Genomic DNA, 21,469 nt, shown 5'->3' with positions numbered 1-21,469 from the left:
CGAACCCTTCCATATCCTGCAACATATAGAAGAATTAATGTGGAATACAGACTAAATCGCTAAGGAAGAGACGTTACAGGGTTCCTGTGTCACTTATACTACACCTCAAACCGTGTTCCACTCTACTAGTCACATCCTAGCTAGCCATCTAACTTTCCTTGTAGCTTTTGATAAATTTGAGAAGTTTGTATGTGGAGGACTGCCCATATGGTAGTCAGTCTATTTACACATGTACAGTATATACAGTATATTTGTGTACATTTTTGATAAACGACGCTTGTACCGAATTATAGTGCTTTTACAATGAACTATAGCGCATTGGATCTCACTGAAGAGGTTTGAGATTAACAAGTCTTCAAATCAGAGGGATGCCTTCACGTGGTGGCACTGAGTATGTGAAGAGCTACAGAAGGGCGAAAATTATGATCCAAGTTAGTGTAAAACAAAGTCATATCTGGCCCAGATTTTCGTCCTTCTGTAGCTTATTTCACATCTCAATGGTAGAAAATGGCAGTGCAGTGGCTCTACGTTCTTTCCATTGCTCTTAAAACTGGCATCATCTTATATTAATCTAGTATTACAACTTAGGACTCAAATTGGAGGGACTGCAAATTTAAGCCAAGTTCGAGTAAGTGGAGTATATGCGGTAGAGCTGCCAGGTTCTACAAATATCCCTCGGCCCCCACCCTGTCCCCTGAATGGATGGTGGACTAGAGAAGTTTCAGCCTGCGGTCCACTGAGTTCAGATGACCCTGGGATTGCAACCACTACGAGATTTATTTTGCACATTACTTAAGTCTCCTGTATGTTATTGATGCAAAGTACGTTTATATTAAAACTATGAGAGGGAATATAAAAGATGTAATACGCAAAATAAATCATCTGTTAACCCTACGCCATCTGTAACACTCCCTAATCTCCACTTTCACAAGCCTAATTTAATTAAACATAAGCTTACCACGCTTCTGTATCTGCTAAAGCTTGAATTATCTCATTATGCTGCTTTTTCGTGGCGTTAGTTTGTCTTATAAATAATCCATGCTTCTTTTCCCACCCTTGTATCTACATCTTCCTGTTAAAACTCGAACAATTAGGTTATCCGAATGTATTAAGCCAGCATAAGCTTTTTAAAACTAGATTTCCTTTTCAGTGTCTAAACATTGCCTAAGCTTGTATATATATAAAAACCTACACTCCATTACGTATCTCGAAGCTGTTAGGCTACAACTTCCCAAACTCCTTCAAAACTATGTGCTGTATTCTGCATAACCATTGTATTTCATTGTGTAAAGCTGAATTAATGACAATTTTCCAATAGCCATTTTGAGTTCTATCAATAATTCTGGGTCATTCACACACTGCTTATTTCAGTAGCTTAATATTTACCAAGGATGATTTCTTTTTTGCTAGTCCACATGTCGTTGATGTTTTCGAGAACTTTTAAAATCCTCAGGAAACATTTGTATCTGGCTAAATCTTGCTTTTGTTAAGTTTCCTGTTTGTCGCTGAGCTTATGTGTTGCTGTGAGCTAAGGTAAGAGTTTATATGCATCTGTGTTCATCCTGTACCAGTCGCTGTATCGTCATTGGTTGTATATTATATGATTGTAATGATATACAGAGCTGCCGTTTCATTCACCACCCTTTTGTTAGTGTCAAGACAGGCCAATGAAGCTCTCCCCTTTCAGGAATAGGGTTACAGAACCAAGTCGTTTGGAGATTGAAATTACACTCGCTAAAGATCACCAAATATTCTGGTTACATTGCCCTGAGCACGCTAAATAATCAGGCTGATAAAACAAAACCATAATTGGATGTTTATTAAAGAAAACCCATCTGGTAAAGCAAAACCCTCATGTCATAACCCAAGTCAAAACTCGCAAACCAAAACAATACAATGCAAACGATGTAATATATTAAGGAATGATTAACTTACTGCCGTGTTTAAAAATCTGTTACTCCACCATATCAAATCAATGCATTACTGATGAACGTGTATGATTTCAAATCTTTATTTCAAAAGGTAAACATTTACGAACGATTATCAGGGATTTTTCATGGCTAGTACGAAAACAGAACTGTAAAGATGTAAAATTACTATTGTACTTGCATTTGTGGGGAGCGTTAGTTATTTTGAACGAGTAGAGAGGCTTGCTGAAGTTTTTTCAAATATGAACGAGTGAAATATAACACGTTTATAAAGAATCAGCTGTCACAGAGGCTATGAACTTTATGCACGACAGCAAGAAGGGCCAGAAACATTAAATATGCATTAGAAAAGTATAACAAGAGACAAAAGTGGAGTTCGTGTCGGGGTGGAGCGAGGTCGTTTAGATCTTTACGTTGATGTTGCGAGCACAGAGCACCTCGTAGTTCTTGTGGGCGTGTTCACTGCCACTGTACGGTACATAGCACACTCCGTGGCTCGGGTGCACCTGGGGAAAACATCAAGAATAAAAAATGTCCCTAAAGATAGCTATAGGTAATCCCTTCTGCAGTATCCTTCCCCTGGCTCAGTAGCAGAATATTGCGGCTCTAAATCCTTTTTGCAGCACTTCGTAACTATAGCTAAGCTTCCAAGACGACCGATTTGATTAAAAGTTAAGCGAAGAATTTTGGACTCTTCTGGTGAGACTAAGTTTTCTGGTCGATGAAACTTTAGATTGGAACCGTGGCTGGCAGGTTTACACAGGTAGCAATTTCAAAATAAAAAATTTCGAAGTATTTAATCAACGATTAGTTTTTACAACAGACTTACTGAACCCTTTAAGTTGGCCTAGTTAATCATTTTTAGCGGTGGTCCTGATACTAATGTGTTACAGTGCTAGAAATGCACTGACAAGGTTTGGCCGTGTGGGGTGGATGAAGAGTGAGGTGAAGGTGGAAAGGACACACCAAGGAGTCGGGGACGAGGTGGATGTAGCCTGAGAACGAGGTGAAGATGAGAGGGAGAGGTAGAAAGGATGAGGTGCAGAGGCAGAGGACAATACTGAAGATTAGGTGAAGAGGAGGGGGCAAAGAGGCATGGCCAGGGATGGAGTATAGGTGTATTTGAACGAGGGTTGTGTGAAATGGAGGGCAGCTTGATGGAGTAATTCAGGGTGACACCTAAGTTCTTTGTTCGTGGCTAGAAGGATTACGTCGTCTGGCTATAAACTGTATAACTAAGAGATCTGCATGCTACTAATACAACAAGTGCTAAATATCACCTTGCCAACCGAGACCAATCCATCAACGGACACCCTGCCAATGAACAGCGCCTCTCCATCCTCTGTGCGTCCTCCCTGCAGCGCTCCAGCCGGCACCTTTCCATAGGCACCAGGCTCCCAGCTCAGGGTCACACTGGCGGGGTTGCTCAGTACCTGGAAAAGTATGTTGGGTTAGGATACAGTTCATGACCATGCTTTCACTTCCTCTCTTTTGGGAGTCTCTCCTTTAGCCTCCACCTCTCCCTTTCCTTCTTTCCTCTCCCTCTGCCTCAGCTCATCACACTGGCGGGGTTGCTCAGTACCTAGAAAAGTATGTTGGGTTAGATACAGTTCATGACCAAGCTTCTATTTTTTTTCTCTCTCTCGCCTTTTTTTTCCCCATCTCCTTCCCTATCTTTTGCCTCCATCTTTCCCCTTCCTTCTTTCCTCTCCCTCTGCCCCAGCTCACTCACACTGGCGGGGTTGCTGTGTACATGAAAAAATAGCATGGGTTAAGTTGCAGAAACTCATGACACTTTCTTTTCACTTCCTCTCGGTTCATATCTCCTTTAGCCTCTCCTCTCCCTTTCTCTCGTTTCTATCATTTTCTCTCATCCCTCCTCCACTGTATCCCGAATCCTTTTGCCTTCGTCTCCCTTTCCCTCTTTCTTCTCCCTCTCCCTGTGTTCAGCATCACATTGTCGTGGTTGCTCTGTCATAATAACGTTTAGAGATACAAAATAAATGATACAATACTTGACATGATTTCACTTCATTATACACTCCTTCCTTTCGGTTTTCTTCCCCGTCCATGTCCTTAAACACCGCCTATCTATCAGTTCCCCCTGCAGTGCACCAACCACCCCTTCCCCACACTGCTAGGCTCGGTTCTGACGCCTGCAGGCTTATGGAGTACCTTCAATTGTTAGGTATATACCGGTATCTCACTACTCTCACCCATTTTCCCTTCCCCTTCGTTTATCTTTCCCAGCAACTCCGTCTACTAAGGGAAAAACTAAGGAGGTGGGGGGGGGGGGTCACCGGGAAACCTGTCACATTTTACTTTTTATCATATAGCGATGACCACCATTTTTTACTCTACTGATCAGCAATACAGTGGCTAGCACAACAGTTTATGTGAAGGTGCGTACTCGAGGCGTGCTGACTAATGGCTTTCCCACCACACGGTATATAACAGGCTGCAAATTATGGTAATGATCCGGTGGGTAATAAGCAAGGAAATGTTTGGATACCTAATGACATCTAACATTACATCAAAAGGTAACAAACCTAATAGGATGACATTTTTGGATACCTAATGAAATTAACATTACATAAAGGGGTAATAAACGCAACAGGATGACATTTTTGGATACCTAATGACATCTTACATTACATAAAGGTAATAAACGTAATAGGAGGTCATTTTTGGATAGGTAATTACAATATGACATGTAATGAACGTAATAGCATTTTATGGATACGTAATAATGGCTTCATCTAACTGAATGTGGTGTGTACTGTATACTTACGAAGTACTCATCCTTGGGTATGGCATCCCCACCATAGGGCACGTAGCAGCAGCCATGATCAGGCACTACCATACCCAGCACGTAGTCGTCCTCATGCCGTGCCATACCAACAAACACCTGCAATGATAAGGAGGAAATAATAGAAGACAAATATTACAATGAATACAACACGAACTATTACAACACTGACACTACTAGATATAACAAGATATACATGGTTAACATATCTACAGCTGAGCATTTTTCTCAACTGGAACTGCGGGAAGCAAGTGGAAGTTAAGGAGGCAAATATGGGGAGGGAAAAAGTAGAGGAGGGAGGAAGTGAGAACGTGCGAGAGGATGGGAGAATGAGGGGCAGAGGACCAATGAAGATATGCAAAGGTGTGGCAGTAAGGATAAGAAGGCTGTGTGGTGGTAATTTCAGGTGATGTGGACGGCGTGCAAATTACCTCTCCATCAGGTCCCTCTCCACCAGACACGGGGTGACGTGGGAAGTAGCCTCCTTTAGCCGGCACCCAACGAGCTGGACGCTTGTACTGGATCGCTGAAACAAAACACCAACTTTACTTGCCTTATACTGAGAACAGCAGTAAAATGAGCTAATGTGGTGTGACAATACCAGTACCACAACATTTCATAGCAGCAGTGAAATAAGCCTATCACAAACTTACACATTAATAGCGGTAGCCTAAGCTTAAACTGCACTGCTAATAATAGTAACCTACCTTTACAGTAACAATAAAATGCTAATCCAGCCTTACAATACCGTACCAAGAACTTATCACAAAAACAGCAGTGAAATAACTCATCCCCACCTTACACTGATACTAGCAGTACTGTATATAAACTTAAAGATTAAATGTAACCTATATCATAATTACTTATACACTAATATGGACACTCGTACGAACAAATTCACCCCTTGCACTTTTTTATGGCTAAACGTGAATGATAAACCTAACCCACTGGCACGCAGAAAGAGACGACGCATTAACTGACTGGTAGCTACCGAGTTTCTGCTTTTGCATCTCATGTCCTTCCATACACACTACCGAATGAAATAGTGTGTGCCAAAACAATTCACAAATTTAAGGATATGTACGATAAATATGGTCTAAGACACGGGACAGTACGAGCTTGACTCATTCCTGTAAAGATACAATTAGGTAAGAACACGTGTTTCAGGGTGTGCCGTAGTATGTCGTCACATCTTCACTGTGTCATCAGTTCACATTCACATTTCTACACGTTTTCTGGCAAGATATTTCAACTTGTTTTACCATTTCTTTTCTATGTTAAGTCACTACTTTGCACACCCAGTCAACTCCGGGGTCTTCCAGGGGTTTTTCCTACTATTTATGACCAGGATTTTAAACACTGTCCACTTAGTCTTTCAGATTTGTATTTAAACATCAAAACTGTCGTGGTTGATGCTTACGTCTGTCCTCAAGTGCGTTGACGTCCTCAGCCTCGGAGTCTGACGAGGACATGGCAGAGGATGAGGACGAAGAGGTGTCTTCCTCATCTGGTGAATATACAGTACAAGCATCAATAACATGTATCAACTTTCTCTTATTTCACTTCACCGTCACATTTCAGTATATTTCAGTCACATGTATTCCACATTCCTTTATATCACTTATCACTAATTTCCTTTCACTTACACTAACACATTAGTCTCGAGTTACATTTACTATGAAAGTATTTCACTATGTATCCATATTTCACTAATTACATTAAGCGAGATGATAAAGCTTTGCCAGTGAATTTTGGCGGGAAAAACCATGACAACAACTGAGGGAAAACAGCCATAAATGACAGGGCTGTGGAAATCAGGCCTACCAGGGAAAATCCACTCCCCCTCTGCACCCCAGCCTGTGGAGTAGCCGTACCAGGTCGCATGTAACAGTGTCTCGGGGTCACTGTAGGTCATAAACGCGTGCTTGGCGCCAGAACGACCAACCTAGTGTACGGACAGACCCGTTCAGACAATGACTACGGGTCTCAAAATAGTTCATATACTATCTAGAGATGAATACAATGCTTACTACTGAATTACAATATTGTCAAGATATTTGTAGTTAGAACTTTACCTGAAGTTCTGCAAAGTAATACCTAGTTTCTGATATTGCAAAACTTATCTCTCTTCAACCTTGCATTTACAATAGGAAAGGATATTGTGTAGTACGGTACATGTTTTGCTCTTGAAGTTCATTTACAAAAGATAACATTTCACTCTTCCAGCTGACATTTTTTCATTCTCATTCATTGCCAGACGCCATGTATCCCAAACGGGGTGGCCAAGGGCTCAGAGTTAATTGTTTTACAGGGAGGGGCACTAATCCTCCACCAACCCCACTTGACACGTAGGGAGAACGTTACAACAGGAAATTTAGAGGTATTTTCTCAGACCTTGATGACGCCATGCTGAATCTTGATCCAAAAGGTGCGAAACTCATCCCCAGACACTATATCTGGCGTCTCCACCCTGCACACATCGTCGTGCTTCTTGCGCCTGATGCCTGACTCTCCCCCGCCCCAGCACCCGATAAAGATCTCGTACATGTCCTCGGGCTCCTCCTCATCGTCGCTGGACAGACATATGGCCACGTCGTGCGCCGCCCTCACCTGGAACCTGATGGTGGTGGTCTGGATGCGCCGGAACTGGTACTTGCGTTCCCCCCCGGTGTCCTCCGTGTGGAAAACTGGCGGCGAAGGCAGGCGGCACGGGACAGTTTGAATTTCAGCGGGTGATGGATTGACAAGTTTTCAATGTACAAACTGTCCTTCAATTAACATGTTTTCAAAATACAACATTCCCTGAAACCCCATCCCCCAGTCTCCCGATCCTAAAATATACATACGCGTAAAACTTGTCCTAGCAAAAACTATTTCAAACACTTCACCAGCAGACCAACTAAGAAGTGCAGGAAGTTAACAGAGGGGGCAACTCCTCCCCCCCCATTAGGCTTCCGAGTACGCGTGGTGTTGTATCGGGAGCCTGGGGCAAAGGTCACCCCTCTCACTGCTATCTTATCACTTCACTGTCATCCCCACTACCCAGTGAAGTTAAATGTCACACAACCTGCTGGTTTTTATATCCTACAAACCTTACATAATCCAAATACAAAACTCTGTACCTACCAATATAATGAAGATCTTTAAACCTACGTGATTATACATAACTAACTATAATTATTCTAACACCGCACCATACAGTACTTAACAATACCAGGTTTCACAGCCTGCCCCTATCATCAGTCACCAATAAACCATCATCACTCAAGCTGTGAAAAAAGTATTATACACCATTAAGTCTATCTATCTATTGCCAGACGCGTCAATCCCGTTTGGGGTGGCCACAAACAAATCGCCTCCAAGTCGCCCTGTCCCCCGCCATTTCACTCCCCTGCTCCCAACTCACACCCCCCTCTCTCATATACCTCTCCACCCCATCCCTCCATCTCATCCTCGGCCTCCCCCTCCCTCTTCCCCCCTCCACCTCACTCACATACACTCTCTTCGTCAGTCTTTCACCCTCCATCCTCTCCACATGGCCAAACCACCTCAGTGTGTTCCTCATAACGCTTCCTATCACATCCACATCAACACCACAACGCTCCTTTATATCCTCATTCGTCAGCCTGTCTCTCCACGTGACTCCACAGGCTCCTCTTAAATAACTCATTTCCACTGCTCTCACTCTTGACTTGTGTCCTTCCAACAACGTCCAAGCTTCACTTCCGTACGTTAGAGTTGGTATCACAATACTCATGTAGTAACTTTTTCATTAAGTAACCCTTGAAAATATAAACACTTAAAATACCTGCAGTGACAACTAAAACTAACTCAATCCCTCTTATAAGTCCTGCCATCCCATTCAAGACACAGGGAGACATGATCATTACACGGTACCCAAGAACCAGACAATCCAAGGGTCAAAATCCTTCCTATCAGGGGGGAAAATGTTAAAGTCAATAAGAGCTCTGAGTGGCTACATTATCAGTTGGACAATGGACATGCTTATCACTTATCGTCTTTTATCCTGCTGGGATGAAGGCATGAATGAAATGAAGAATGTATGAATAAAGGTATGAATCAAAGGTGAATGTATAGGTATGAATGAAAGGGTGAATGTATAAAAGTATGAATGAAAGGGTGAATGTATAAAAGTATGAATGAAAGGGTGAATGTATAAAAGTATGAATGAAAGGGTGAATGTATAGGTATGAATAAAGGGATGAATGTATAAAGGTATGAATAAAGAGATGAATGTATAAAGGTATGAATAAAGAGATGAATGTATAAAGGTATGAATAAAGGGATGAATGTATAAAGGTATGAATCAAGGGATGAATGTATAAAAGTATGAATGAAAGGGTGAATGTATAGGTATGAATTAAGGGATGAATGTATAAAGGTATGAATAAAGGGATGAATGTATAAAAGTATGAATGAAAGGGTGAATGTATAGGTATGAATAAAGAGATGAATGTATAAAGGTATGAATAAAGAGATGAATGTATAAAGGTATGAATAAAGAGATGAATGTATAAAGGTATGAATAAAGAGATGAATGTATAAAGGTATGAACAAAGAGATGAATGTATAAAGGTATGAACTGAAGAATGAAGGTATAAAAACTGAACTAAATGAACCAACGAACCAACGAATAGAGATGAAGGAATGAATTACCGAAAAACGTATGACCGAACCAACGAATGAAGAGAATGAATGAAACCAACAACTAAATGAAACATAAACGAACCAATGAATGACACTGAAGGAAACGAAATGAAAAAACACGAAAGAAATGAAGGTAGTGAACAAACTGAACTATACCCAACAAATATGAACCAACTAACCAACAAGCCTAACTCTTGATCAATAAAACATCAGGAAATTCAAACATATTTCTCTTCCTAATCTGACTTTGCGTCCTTCCAAACATCAGCTTACTTCCCTAACAACCTCCTCCCCCCCCCACACCTTTTTTCAGCTTTTGTACCCTTAACACCGCCATCACTCCGACTTACCCACTAACCCCTATCACTCTTATCGTCGGCCACGTCATCCTCTCATCTGAACAGGAGGGGGGATGGGGGAGATGGCCCTAGGGATGGGGGAGAAGTGGGGGTAGATGACATGGGGGGAGGGGTAGATGACATGGGGGGTGACGAAGATGGCCGAGGGGAATGGGGATAGATGAAAGAGGGAGTAGATTACGCTGAAGGGGAGGAAGTGGGGATAGATTACAATACACCACAGAGCCAAGGTATTAAAAACTTCAAACTTCCGCACCCCTCAAACCCTCAATGTTGATCCAAAATGGCGAACATGCCCAAATCAGGCTTATCACTAGGCCTTTCCGTTGACCGATCAAACAAAGCTCACCCACGTATACGGAAATGGGCACTTCTAACCCGTGATAATGAACTTGCCCTATACTCATTTTAGAGATAAAGGTGGGTGTTGTGACAGTCTGGTGATAAAAAGTACAATATAACAGGCTTAAGAAAACATGGGCAGGAATTGATAGCTATGGTGAAGAGAGGTGGTATCTGGTTACGAATCTGGCACTGCTTAAGCCTATGTCATGCTTTGGTTATGAATCTGAAGGGTGACGAAAAACGGGCATACAGGAGAAAACATACTAGGTCATTTTGATGTGGTAAATGTGTAGGTCAATTTGCTTGTCGGAGTGATTAAAGGGATGCTTGGTTCTGATAAGGGTTGCTGGGTGGTGAAGATAAGAAATGGAGTGTGTGAGAGAGTGTGAGAGAGAGAGAGAGAGAGAGAGAGAGAGAGAGAGAGAGAGAGAGAGAGAGAGAGAGAGAGAGAAAGAGAAAGAAAGAGAAAGAGAGAGAGAAAGAGAGAGAGAGAAAGAGGGAGAGAAAAAGAAAAAGAGAAAGAGAGAGAGAGAGAGAGAGAGAGGGGGGGGTACTGCAATCCAGCATGTAAGTCATACTACAACTAGTTACAAAAGTACAAAAAAAAAATCTACCGTTATTATTAAAGCATTAAAGCCAGCAGAGGTGAAATGCATGAGTGGGAGAGATGGGGGGGGGGGTATGTACTGCAATCTAGTATGTAAAAAAAAGTCACCACTATTAGCTACAAGAATAAAAAAAAAAAAAAAAAAATCTACTAATATGAAAGAACTAAAGCCAGCAGAGAAAGTGACAAGCCTGAGTGGGAAATGTTTAGGCGAACTTTTACTGGTATCCCACACTGGCAGCCCGCCTAAATGCACGAGGCAGCTATACTTAATTCGTGTATACTAAATCACGTCAGGGATAGACCAGCATCACTACAACAGATGTCATTAACTTAACCCAGTTTTTCGTTGTTGCTCATTTCACGTAGTTTAGAGGCAGAAAATACTACGTCTGTACATACTTCACAGCACTTCTTCGTGACTAGCACCATATCCTAGTGACGTAGCTCTGCATTCTAATGACCAATTTTAGACCAAGTTAAAGAGAACAGTAAAACACTACTATAAGAGCTTTCTTTTTTTACCTAACTGAACTGGACAAGTCACTATCGAGGCTGTGCTGCACAAGTGATTAGTATTTGTTGTGGAGTAAGAATTAGTTTGAGGTTACTGATGAAATTATTTTATCCTCCAGTCACATTAAATAGATGTAGTTACCTATGTCAGGTAAAACAATGCACAACAGATCAAGTCCAACTCTTAGATTTTTTTCTTTCTTTAATGAACATAAGACTATTAAAATCTGTTGTATAGATTTTCAGTTATGTTTTTTCTTCCTGTTCTGTACAAAAATGCTTTTTAATCCCCGCAAACAAGGATACGCTACAAATGAAATCGTTCGTTTAAAGATTCCCTGCACCTGTAGTGCAGGCCGGGCCATACATTAGCCCGGTCAGTGGGGTAACAGTAAGTGGGGAGGACAGGACCTGGGGATTGCCCAGCACACGCGTCCTGTCTCCTGACTGGCTTTGTGGTGTGTGTGTGCATATGAAATCACATCTAAACTGCTACCCATAACTCCTGACTGGACACTTGAAGGGAGTAACTGCTTCAACTTTGACCCTTTCAGTAGCAAATGTCAGCAGCAGCACCGGTATATTTACCAAACAGCGGGTCAACTCATACAGCTGCTGCTCTTTTTATAGATGTCTTGCCTGCCAATGCCCGCTCCCCACAAGGTTTGAAATGTTCTTGTATTTGTTTTACGATATACTAATGATTTTTGGTACGGTCACATTGCTAATACCAGACTATTAATAACATGCTTCATTCTACTGACACACGTCTTATTTTAACCCCTTCAATCCGATTACGTATTTCATGCCTCCAAACGATTTGGTTGACTAAAAACCCTTTAGTAACAAACTCTAACCGTCACTACGTTCTTCCCCTTGACTGAAAAATCTTGTGAAAGCAGCAATAAAATTCGTAATCAAATTCACGAAGCGGAGAATGACAAGTTCACATTCAAACTCCGCTCCACTCCAACTTTATTCACTGTGAGGCAGACCTATGGTGGTGAAAGGGTTAATGATGCTATTTACGAGTGATATATTTCCGTTATTACCGACTTCCGACGGATGTCAAAAGAATGGGTGTTTGTACGGGTACCGGCTAACTACACCTACAGCCGGACCCAGGAAAGGCTGAAAAAAGTTTCCTAACTTGTACTCTTAAAAACAATATACTCTACTCTCCCAATCTTGGCATCCTCTGATCCTGCAGCCTCGCCAAGCAAAACAGTAAATTCAAAACCGAAATAAGTGAAAAATCGAAAACCCCACACAATGTCAAATAGTTACACCAGTGACAACTGGGTATCACTGAACGTCTTAGTGTGTCAACAGGTCGGCTGGTTTCTTTAGACACAGGTCCCTCGGCTCCTTATCTTCGAGAAGGATCAGTGCCACAGCCTCTCGACTGAGTGCTAGTTTCACCCTACAACTCTATCATTCGAAAAGAATTGATTACTGAAAGGCAAAGCCTGCAGTCCACCGCGTTCAAATTTCATAAGACCACAACAACGGTTAAGTCAGATAGCTTTGGTTTATTCTTTACAAAGGTGAGCAACTAAAATGGCTAAATCACAAATAAAGATACGCCACGAAGTCACAAAACGTCCACTACTAGAAACAGGAAAGAAAACTTGCGAAACTGCCATCAGACTTGTGAAACTGACAAACGACCATTTACTCATTCCAAATTCTACATTAACCTGCTCCACCTCAGTCAAAACCATCCATCCACATCTGACGTGAGAAACTGAACACTCTCAAAGCATTGGGAACCTCAAAAATAAACGCCATAGCGAAATCAAGAAGCAACAGAATCATCAAGTATACCGTTGTATTCATTCAATCTGCTGGTTATTGCTTACGACTGTTCTGACGTCTAACACTAGAAAGAATATCTAGCTTATTATACAGTCAGTGCTAATTATCTATAATTATTCACACGGTTAGAAAACAGAGATAAAGCGAAAAATAAGCGAATATACGAACCAGACATGCTGGCGGCTGTGATGTGTACGTGAAGGCGCCTGGCTGGAGAGTGAGGAGAGGAAATGACGTTTCCCGCGTTACTTCTCTTTACATCATCTCATACCTTTTTTCTTTATCTCACGTGATTAGAGGGCTTTTAATTGCCATATGTTATGGTTATATATCAGCATGATTAATAATAAACTTTTAAAATCATTTTTATTACTATAGATTTTCATTTCACTGCCGCCAACACATACTACCCATTTTCACTTGTGTGATGCTTAAACACCAATTTTGTTATTTTCCGGCGCGTGTTGCATCTTACTGGGAAACCCTCATCATATGTCTGACAAAGGTCGTGCTGTGATTGGTTCCTAAGATACAGGCGAGCCAACAGACGGCTTGAATTATATCACCAAATGCTTTCCGATATGCCTTTATGGTGGGCATCTTGGTTCTCAAGTTTGCTGTGTTGATCAAGTGTATGTTGTTTTTCCGTAATGATTCAATGGGTGTGATTTATTTTTATTTTTCTAGATGATATGAAATTCTACAGATATACGGCATAAAATGAACAAGGGATATTGTGTATTTGTAGGCGATTTGTTTGTGGCCACCCCAAACGGGATTGAGGCGTCTGGCAATAGACAGATAGATAGATAGGTTCATCTTTCACTTAAAGATTATCAGCTATTGAATTCGGGTACTCAGATAGATATATATTATAGATAGATAGATAGGCAGATTTAGATTGATGGATTTACAGTGACAGGTAGATAAGTATGCAGATCAATAGGTAGACAAACGGGTAGTTAGATAGGTAGATAAATGAACAGATAGATAGATAAGCTGAGAGAGAGAGAGAGAGAGAGAGAGAGAGAGAGAGAGAGAGAGAGAGACTGTGTCATATCTATCAAAGAAATGACTCGTTCTGAGAGAGAGAGAGAGAGAGAGAGAGAGAGAGAGAGAGAGTCCCATTTAACACCAAATGAATATGGACTTGAGTGAGAATATTCATGAGCCATCTATCCATCCACTCATCCAATCGATTTTCGCCCGGCATTAATGGCCTGACCAGCCTCCCCTAATCCTGAGTGGCATTATGTGAGCAATAAAACCCAGCATTCCCTTAGATATAAACCCTTACAGGCTCAATCCAGTTGGAGCACCTCAACCCACTGAACCACAGGGCATTATTTGGTTACATGGTCACTACCCAACATAGTAAACAGATTCCTCATTTACAGAAAACCATTTGGCTTGTCATTCAGTGCAGAGTCACCTAAGCAAGCAATACATAATGTGAGTGGATTCCAGGCACTGCTACTTCTATTTATCTATCTATTGCCAGATGCCTCAATCTCATAAGGGGTGGCCACAAACAAATCGCCCCCATGTCGCCCTGTCTCCCACCATTTCATTGCCCTATTCCCAGCTCACACACCCCTCTCTCATATACCTCCCCACTCCATCCCTCCATCTCATCCTTGGCCTCCCCCTCCCTCTTCCCCCTCGACCTCACTCACATACACTCTCCTCATCAGTCTCTCACTCTCCATCTACTGCTTAAGTGAGCTAAATAAAACCATGGCTTCCAGAATTTCTTTTTAATTATTTTCCTAGACAAAGAATAATGAGGTGTAATATCAATCCATATATAAATACTTGCCTCCATCACAACTGACCAACGTATCTCATCAGACCCCGCCAGATACATTACCAAATCAGTGGTAACTAAACATAACTAATAATAACATCAACAAAGGTCAGTTATCGGGAAAAACACACTCCTACCATCCATGTTTGGGAGAATTTAACTGAGATGGTTTGGACATGTGGAGCGGATGGAAGATGAAAACTGGATGTGGAAGTGAGGCGTGTGAATGACGGGGGTTACATGAGGCAGACCAAAAAAGACCTGGTTTGATGTCATAGTGTGTGACCTCAGGGATAATGGACTGAATAGGGGGGCTGCCAGAGACTGAGCTGTGTGGAAAGCAGCCATTAGGTGACCAAGGCTGATGCAAGCAAGCATATTGGAGCCTTTATAAACGAAACAAATACAGAAAAAATAAACTCACAAGACACAAGACAAACCAAGACTAAAATATTATCACAAGAATCATTACAACAAAATTATTGGAAACTCAACAGCCATTTACATAGGTCAAACAACTTCACCTATAAGAAACACCATTTATAATCCACCTCCTTCAGTTTTAATAAAAAAAATAACACGTTTATCTTAGCGTACTCCTCATCCCAGTACAAATTCAAATAAATACATGCAAGTGGCATTTCCGTTGGCTATAAATAAAAGCATACGGCTGATTAATGTTTCAAAATATTATTAACTCTCTTCCCATGTAAAATATTAAGTACAGGGTGACGGAAAAGTTATTGAGCAAGAGATAAAACCATGTATGTTTTACCCCCCTTCACACTGCCACACTACATACTGCTACATAACATACACTACCACATCACATAACACACTACAAGGGTACACATATTGTCTATCCCTCACCATATGCTGCCACACTACACACAACTACACTACACACACTGCTCTAACCCCAAACCATACAAAGCCACCTCACACACTACTGAGACACATATACACTGTCCCACCTCACACCACCACACCTCAAATACACTGCCCCATCCCACACAGCTACACACACACACACACACAACCACCCTACACCACAAACTGCCAATCTTCCCATCTCCACAACTCAACAACTCTTCCATCACCACATATATATATACCCATAGTTTCAGGAAGTGAGTGTATGTCATGCTCAAACATAGTAGTATAAGTTACATGGATATTCAGACACCATGCATTAACTCTTTCTATATCACTGAACACAAGCTGGATAAAATGGTTGTAGTAGCAGCAATCCCAGGCTTATCCGAATGTGAACCCAGTGAACTGCAGGCTGAAATCACTATAGTCGTGGTGCACGACTCTGAGGTTGTCATTATCGTACCCTGGCATCCTATCATTCAAAAATGCTTCCCATTTTTGAGACGCAAGTGATTCATGAATAACATGTTCATGTATAATAACATTCGTGTATAATAATATGATTCATGTAAGATATTATACGAAATCGGACGCACTTTTGAATGGTAGGTTGCCAGGGTGACAATGACAACCTCCGAGTCGTGCGCCACAACTGTAGTCACCAGTCCACCATCCTCCTTTATGGGGATAGGGAGGGAGGTGAGGGACGTTTGTATCATGGAGCAGTTCAGCCAACCAGCCATATCAATGCCCCCACATGAAGGCAACCCTCTCCAGCACCTTGATATACAGGGTAGTCTGTGATTATCACTCCACTAAAAACCCACTTGGCAATATCCTGAGTCTTGCACATGGCTCTGTCTGCTGGCATGGGCATGAATGTGGTTGTGGGACTGGGAAATTAATAAATGATGTGGGACAATGATAATGCTGACTCAACACACGAGAAATTACCAGGCAGAGTGAGGAGGAGTGATATATAAAGGCCATCCTGTATAACCTTATTTAACAATCACTCTGAGTAATACTTCACTGGAGCTAACAACTCTCCTGTTTTGGCTGAGGTAAGAAAGTTCCGTCGGTACCTGTAGTATGTTCATCTCAGTTTCTGGGATTTTCGTCCTTTTGCAGCTTATTTCCCATTGATTAGTGACAGAACAAGACACTGCTATGGGTCTGTATAGTTTCCATAGCAATACGACAGAGCTATGGTTCTACATACTTTCCATAGCAATAAGCCCAAGCTATGACTCAACATCCTTTCCATAGCAATAACACAATGCTATGGCCCTATATCCTTTCCATAGCAGCAAGACAATGCCATGGCTTTACCCTTCCCATAGCAGTAACACACAGCTATGGCTCTACATCCTTTCCATAGCAATACAACAATGCTATGGCTCTATATCCTTTCCATAGCAATAAGACAATGCTATGGCTCTATATCCTTTCCATAGCAATAAGACAATGCTATGGCTCTATATCCTTCCCATAGCAATAAGACAATGCTATGGCTCTATATCCTTTCCATAGCAATAAGACAATGCTATGGCTCTATATCCTTTCCATAGCAATAAGACAATGCTATGGCTCTATATCCTTTCCATAGCAATAAGACAATGCTATGGCTCTATATCCTTTCCATAGCAATAAGACAATGCTATGGCTCTATATCCTTTCCATAACAATAAGACAATGCTATGGCTCTATATCCTTTCCATAGCAATAAGACAATGCTATAGCTCTATATCCTTTCCATAACAATAAGACAATGCTATGGCTCTATATCCTTTCCATAGCAATAAGACAATGCTATGGCTCTATATCCTTTCCATAGCAATAAGACAATGCTATGGCTCTATATCCTTTCCATAGCAATAAGACAATGCTATGGCTCTATATCCTTTCCAATGTCTATGTTTTTTCATAAACATTTTCTCTTCCTTTAGTCCATTATCACAGATTCTAATTAAATTCTTCATTACTATGCCGCTTCTCTCAGTTCAATATCGAGCAATGGCCACTGCTCACACTCTTAACTGTTTCTGATAATTCTTAGGCTGCATCCACATCAAATTCTCATTGACGTGGGCAGGTGTGGATAGGTGTTTGCAGGCGTTCAGCATCATCAAGTCATGCAAGTTGCCCCACTGGATCCAGGCAGGTGTGGGTCAGAATTTCTATGGATTTCTACAGCAAAGCAGAACCTCCGGCTGCGACCACCCACACCAGGAAGCATTTGGTGTCGATGCAGCCTTAATATTAAAGGAGTGTTTTGCAAGTGTGGATGACGATGTGTAAGGATTCCAAGTAACTTTTCATATTCATCATCACCTTCAATCCCCTTCTACCACTTGGAACACTCTCAGAAACTCCTCTCTTCTTCCTGCTCTTTACCTTATCCTCACACTCTCCTCTCTAACTCTCTTAAACACTCCTCTTCCTACTCTTTACCTTATCCTTACACACCCCTCTCACTCTGGCAAAGACTCCTCTTCCTCTTCTTTTCCGAATATTTTGTCATCATTTTCCACTACTTTTCCTCTTGTCTCAGTCCATTATAGACCCATGGCTGCTGCTGGAACTCTTGGATGATTTTGATGACTTCTTCTTCGTCTTGGTACTCCTCTTGGCAAGCGTGGACGACGATGTGGAGTTGTTGGTGGAGGTGGAGTCCGCAGGTGAGGTGGTGTTGGAGTGGTCGGGGTCCCAGGGAAGGTGTCCACTCTCATCCAGGCCATCTATGTCCACCTGGATGTCCTCGGCCTCCCCAGCCAGACCACTACTCCGCCCCCCTTCCTGGGACCCTGGGCGGGGGTGGTCTGATGCACCCTGCCCATTCAGCATCTGTGAAAACGAGATCAGGTCAGATGGGGATCACAGCAACATCAATAATACCTGTTTACTGTTTACACTGCTGGTGAGTTATAGAAAACAATAATCTATCTACCAGTATCTCTTATTTATCTATCTATCTATAGCCAGACACCTTAATTCTGTAACAGGTGGCCACAGACAAAGCACCTCCATGCCACCCTGTCCCTTGCCATTTCATCGCCCTCCCCCTAACTTACACCCTCCTCTCTCATATACCACTCCAATCCATCCCTCCATCTCATTAATCTATTTATCTACAGCCCAACACCCTAATCCCGCAAAGGGTGGCTGCAGACAAAACACCTCCAAGTCGCTCTGTCACCCACCATTTGACTGCCCTCCCCCCAGCTCACTCCCCCCTTCCTCATTAATACCTCAGTTTATTGTTTATTTTGCTAGTGAGTTATAAAAAAAACATTAGACTGAAAGGGATGGAAACTGAACTATAGAAGTATATTCACAGATGGAGGAGGTTAAGCAAGAATTCCTTTACACGTCCATACCTGGTCTCGTACAGCCTGGCGTTGTTGGTGGGAGTGTTGTGGACATCGGGGCGATCGTGTGCACATCTTATGGGTATGTTCCGACACCACGCCGCAGATCTGACGCAACATGGCACGCTTCTCCTCTGGGGTACCTCGCGCCAGGGTGGTCTCAGCGCTTGATACAAAGTTTGAATTGCCACCACTGCCACCACCAACACTGCCGCCAAGACTGCCCTCAACCTTCACCTGGATGGGTATGGAACAGCATCATTATCATCATCATCATCATCATCATTACTACTGCCAACATTACACCTTCACCTGCATGGGCAAGGAATAGCATCATTATCATCATTATTATCATCATTACTGCTGCCAACACTACCCTCAACCTTCACCTGGATGGGTTAGGAGCAGCATCATTACCATCATCATTACTACTGTCACTACCAACATCTGCACTCAAACTACTGATGGTATTGTCCTCAAGTTGATGCAAATTTATCATTCTATCTATCAATTCATCTGTCTATTTACAGCCATTATCATCTTTATTATTATCATCATCATCATTACTACTGCCACTACCAACATCTGCACTCACTCTCCTGATGGTATTGTCCTCAAGCTGACACAAATTCACCTATCTGTCTATCTATTTATCTATTTACAGCGAAACCAATCGCCTCCACGTCGCCCTGTCCTTTCCCTAACTACAGACACACCCCTCCCTCATCTCTCCAACTAATCCATCCATCTCATCCTCAGTTTCCTCTCCTTCTCACCTCTTCCTGTCACTCACATACCCCTCCACTCCATCCACCTCATCCTTGGTATTCCCCTCTCTTTCTCCCCCTCCACTCCACCCACATACACTCTCCTAGTCAGTCTCTCTCTCCATTGTACCAAACCATCCCAGGGTACTTTTCCTAACTCTTTCCAGCACATCTACATCAACACCACAATGCTTCTCCCTTCCTCATTTGTCTGTCTGTCTGTCCATTTAACTCCACACACTATCTATCTATTGCCAGACGCCTTAATCCCATAAGGGGTGGCCACAAACAAATCGCCTCCACGTCACCCTGTTCCCAGCCATTTCACTGCCCTGCTCCCAATTCACACCCCCCTCTCTCATATACCTCTCCACACACTCCCCTTAAATAACTCATTCCCACTCCTCTTAGGGCAAACGGAAAGCAAAAAATATAAGAACTGCCACAAATTACTCACCAATTCCAAACATGGGAAGCACAGAGAGAGAGAGAAGAGAGTAGTGTGGTTAGGATACGAACTGCATGATACAATTTTACATTTTAAACATCACTCTCGTCTTAAATGTAAGGACCAAGTGGCCTAGCCCCGGGTTCCTACGCTCCTCTGTGGGGCAACATAGGACTGGATAATGGATGGAAAAAAATAATAAACGAATATCACTCTCGTCTTAAATGTCAGGACCAACTGGCCTAGCCCCGGGCTCCTACGCTTCTCTGTGCGGCTACATAGGATTGGATGATGGATGGATGGATGGAAAAAAATAATAAATGAATAAATAACACCTTCCACTCTTTCCAAATCATACAATCTAAGGAAACTCTCTTCTACCAAATTATCAATATTTTTCCCTATGTCAGTTCTTTGGAGAATAACATTATTTCTTATTCTGACCACTCTATGCATGTTTTATTTCGGCAACTGTCTTCTTAGATGTCCTTTACAGCTGCAAAAACTCTGTCACTCTCTCTCCCTCTCTCTCACACACACACACACACACACACACACACAAAGGGTAACCCCCAATCCCATTTTCCATTACTAACACCAGTCTCAGCATTCTAACACCCACTGTAGCAGTCTGTCTCTAACACCTGTCTCATCATTCTAACACCCATCTAAGCATTCCTGGATCTTCTAGGTGAGCAAATACATCCAAATCACCCCTCAGACACACACCCTTATATACTAGATCTGACCGGACAGCCTAATCCCACTACACCACCTACCTTCTGTAGCAGTCTAACACTTGTCTCATCATTCTAACACCTGTCTCATCACTCTAACACCCAGCTAAGCATTCTTGAATCTTCTAGGTAAGCAAATACATCCCAATCACCCCTCAGACACACACCTTTACGTACTAAATCTGACCGGACAGCCTAAACCCACTACACCACCCACCTTAGCGTTCTTTGACCTCCGTGGCGAGTTCTTGTCCCTCTTCTTGCGTTTGCGGTCCATCAGCCAGTCGTCATCGTCGTCGTCATCGCTGGCCGCCGCTGACGAGTGGTGGTGGCCGCTGTTTTCCTTCGTGGAGTTCTGGATGCGACGAGAGGCAATGCGGGAGGAGTTACGGCCCATGCCAAGACACTTCTCT

General features: G+C 42.3%; 2 protein-coding genes across 2 annotated transcripts in view; both read right to left on the bottom strand.

The window, feature by feature from the left end:
* Positions 1-1,805: 1,805 nt before the first annotated feature.
* LOC145401791 (uncharacterized) lies at positions 1,806-13,252 on the bottom strand. The gene is made up of 8 exons (XM_080273969.1): positions 13,219-13,252; positions 7,132-7,424; positions 6,562-6,682; positions 6,158-6,244; positions 5,169-5,263; positions 4,720-4,836; positions 3,209-3,361; positions 1,806-2,434 (listed from the first exon to the last, which is right to left on the bottom strand). The coding sequence occupies exons 1-8, from the start codon at positions 13,223-13,225 to the stop codon at positions 2,330-2,332; spliced, it is 978 nt and encodes a 325-aa protein (XP_080130095.1). The 5' UTR covers positions 13,226-13,252; the 3' UTR covers positions 1,806-2,329.
* A 4,251-nt stretch (positions 13,253-17,503) lies between these two features.
* The window catches only part of Sgf11 (SAGA associated factor 11kDa), an 8,335-nt gene continuing 4,369 nt past the window's right edge, over positions 17,504-21,469 (bottom strand). The window contains exons 5-7 of the mRNA XM_080273968.1: positions 21,274-21,469; positions 19,114-19,341; positions 17,504-18,580 (exon numbers count right to left, since the gene is read on the bottom strand). The exon at positions 21,274-21,469 is cut by the window's right edge and continues 15 nt beyond it. Of these exons, the coding sequence (XP_080130094.1) occupies positions 18,284-18,580; positions 19,114-19,341; positions 21,274-21,469 (721 nt within the window). The 3' untranslated portion in view covers positions 17,504-18,283. The remainder of the gene's footprint in view (positions 18,581-19,113; positions 19,342-21,273) is intronic.

This window comes from Coenobita brevimanus, chromosome 56 (genome assembly GCF_032717465.1).
Source record: "Coenobita brevimanus isolate Jiangsu-jjx chromosome 56, ASM3271746v2, whole genome shotgun sequence".
Classification (NCBI taxonomy): domain Eukaryota; kingdom Metazoa; phylum Arthropoda; class Malacostraca; order Decapoda; family Coenobitidae; genus Coenobita; species Coenobita brevimanus.
The sequence above is the reverse complement of the archived record's forward strand: the minus strand, read 5'-3'. Positions and strand labels throughout refer to the sequence as shown.

Coding starts and splice junctions, on each gene's coding strand:
- LOC145401791 (XM_080273969.1), bottom strand. Junction 6,245..6,561: donor GGGGGAGTGGATTTTCCCTG/GTAGGCCTGATT, acceptor TATATTCACCAG/ATGAGGAAGACACCTCTTCG. Junction 5,264..6,157: donor CAACGCACTTGAGGACAGAC/GTAAGCATCAAC, acceptor GTTTTGTTTCAG/CGATCCAGTACAAGCGTCCA.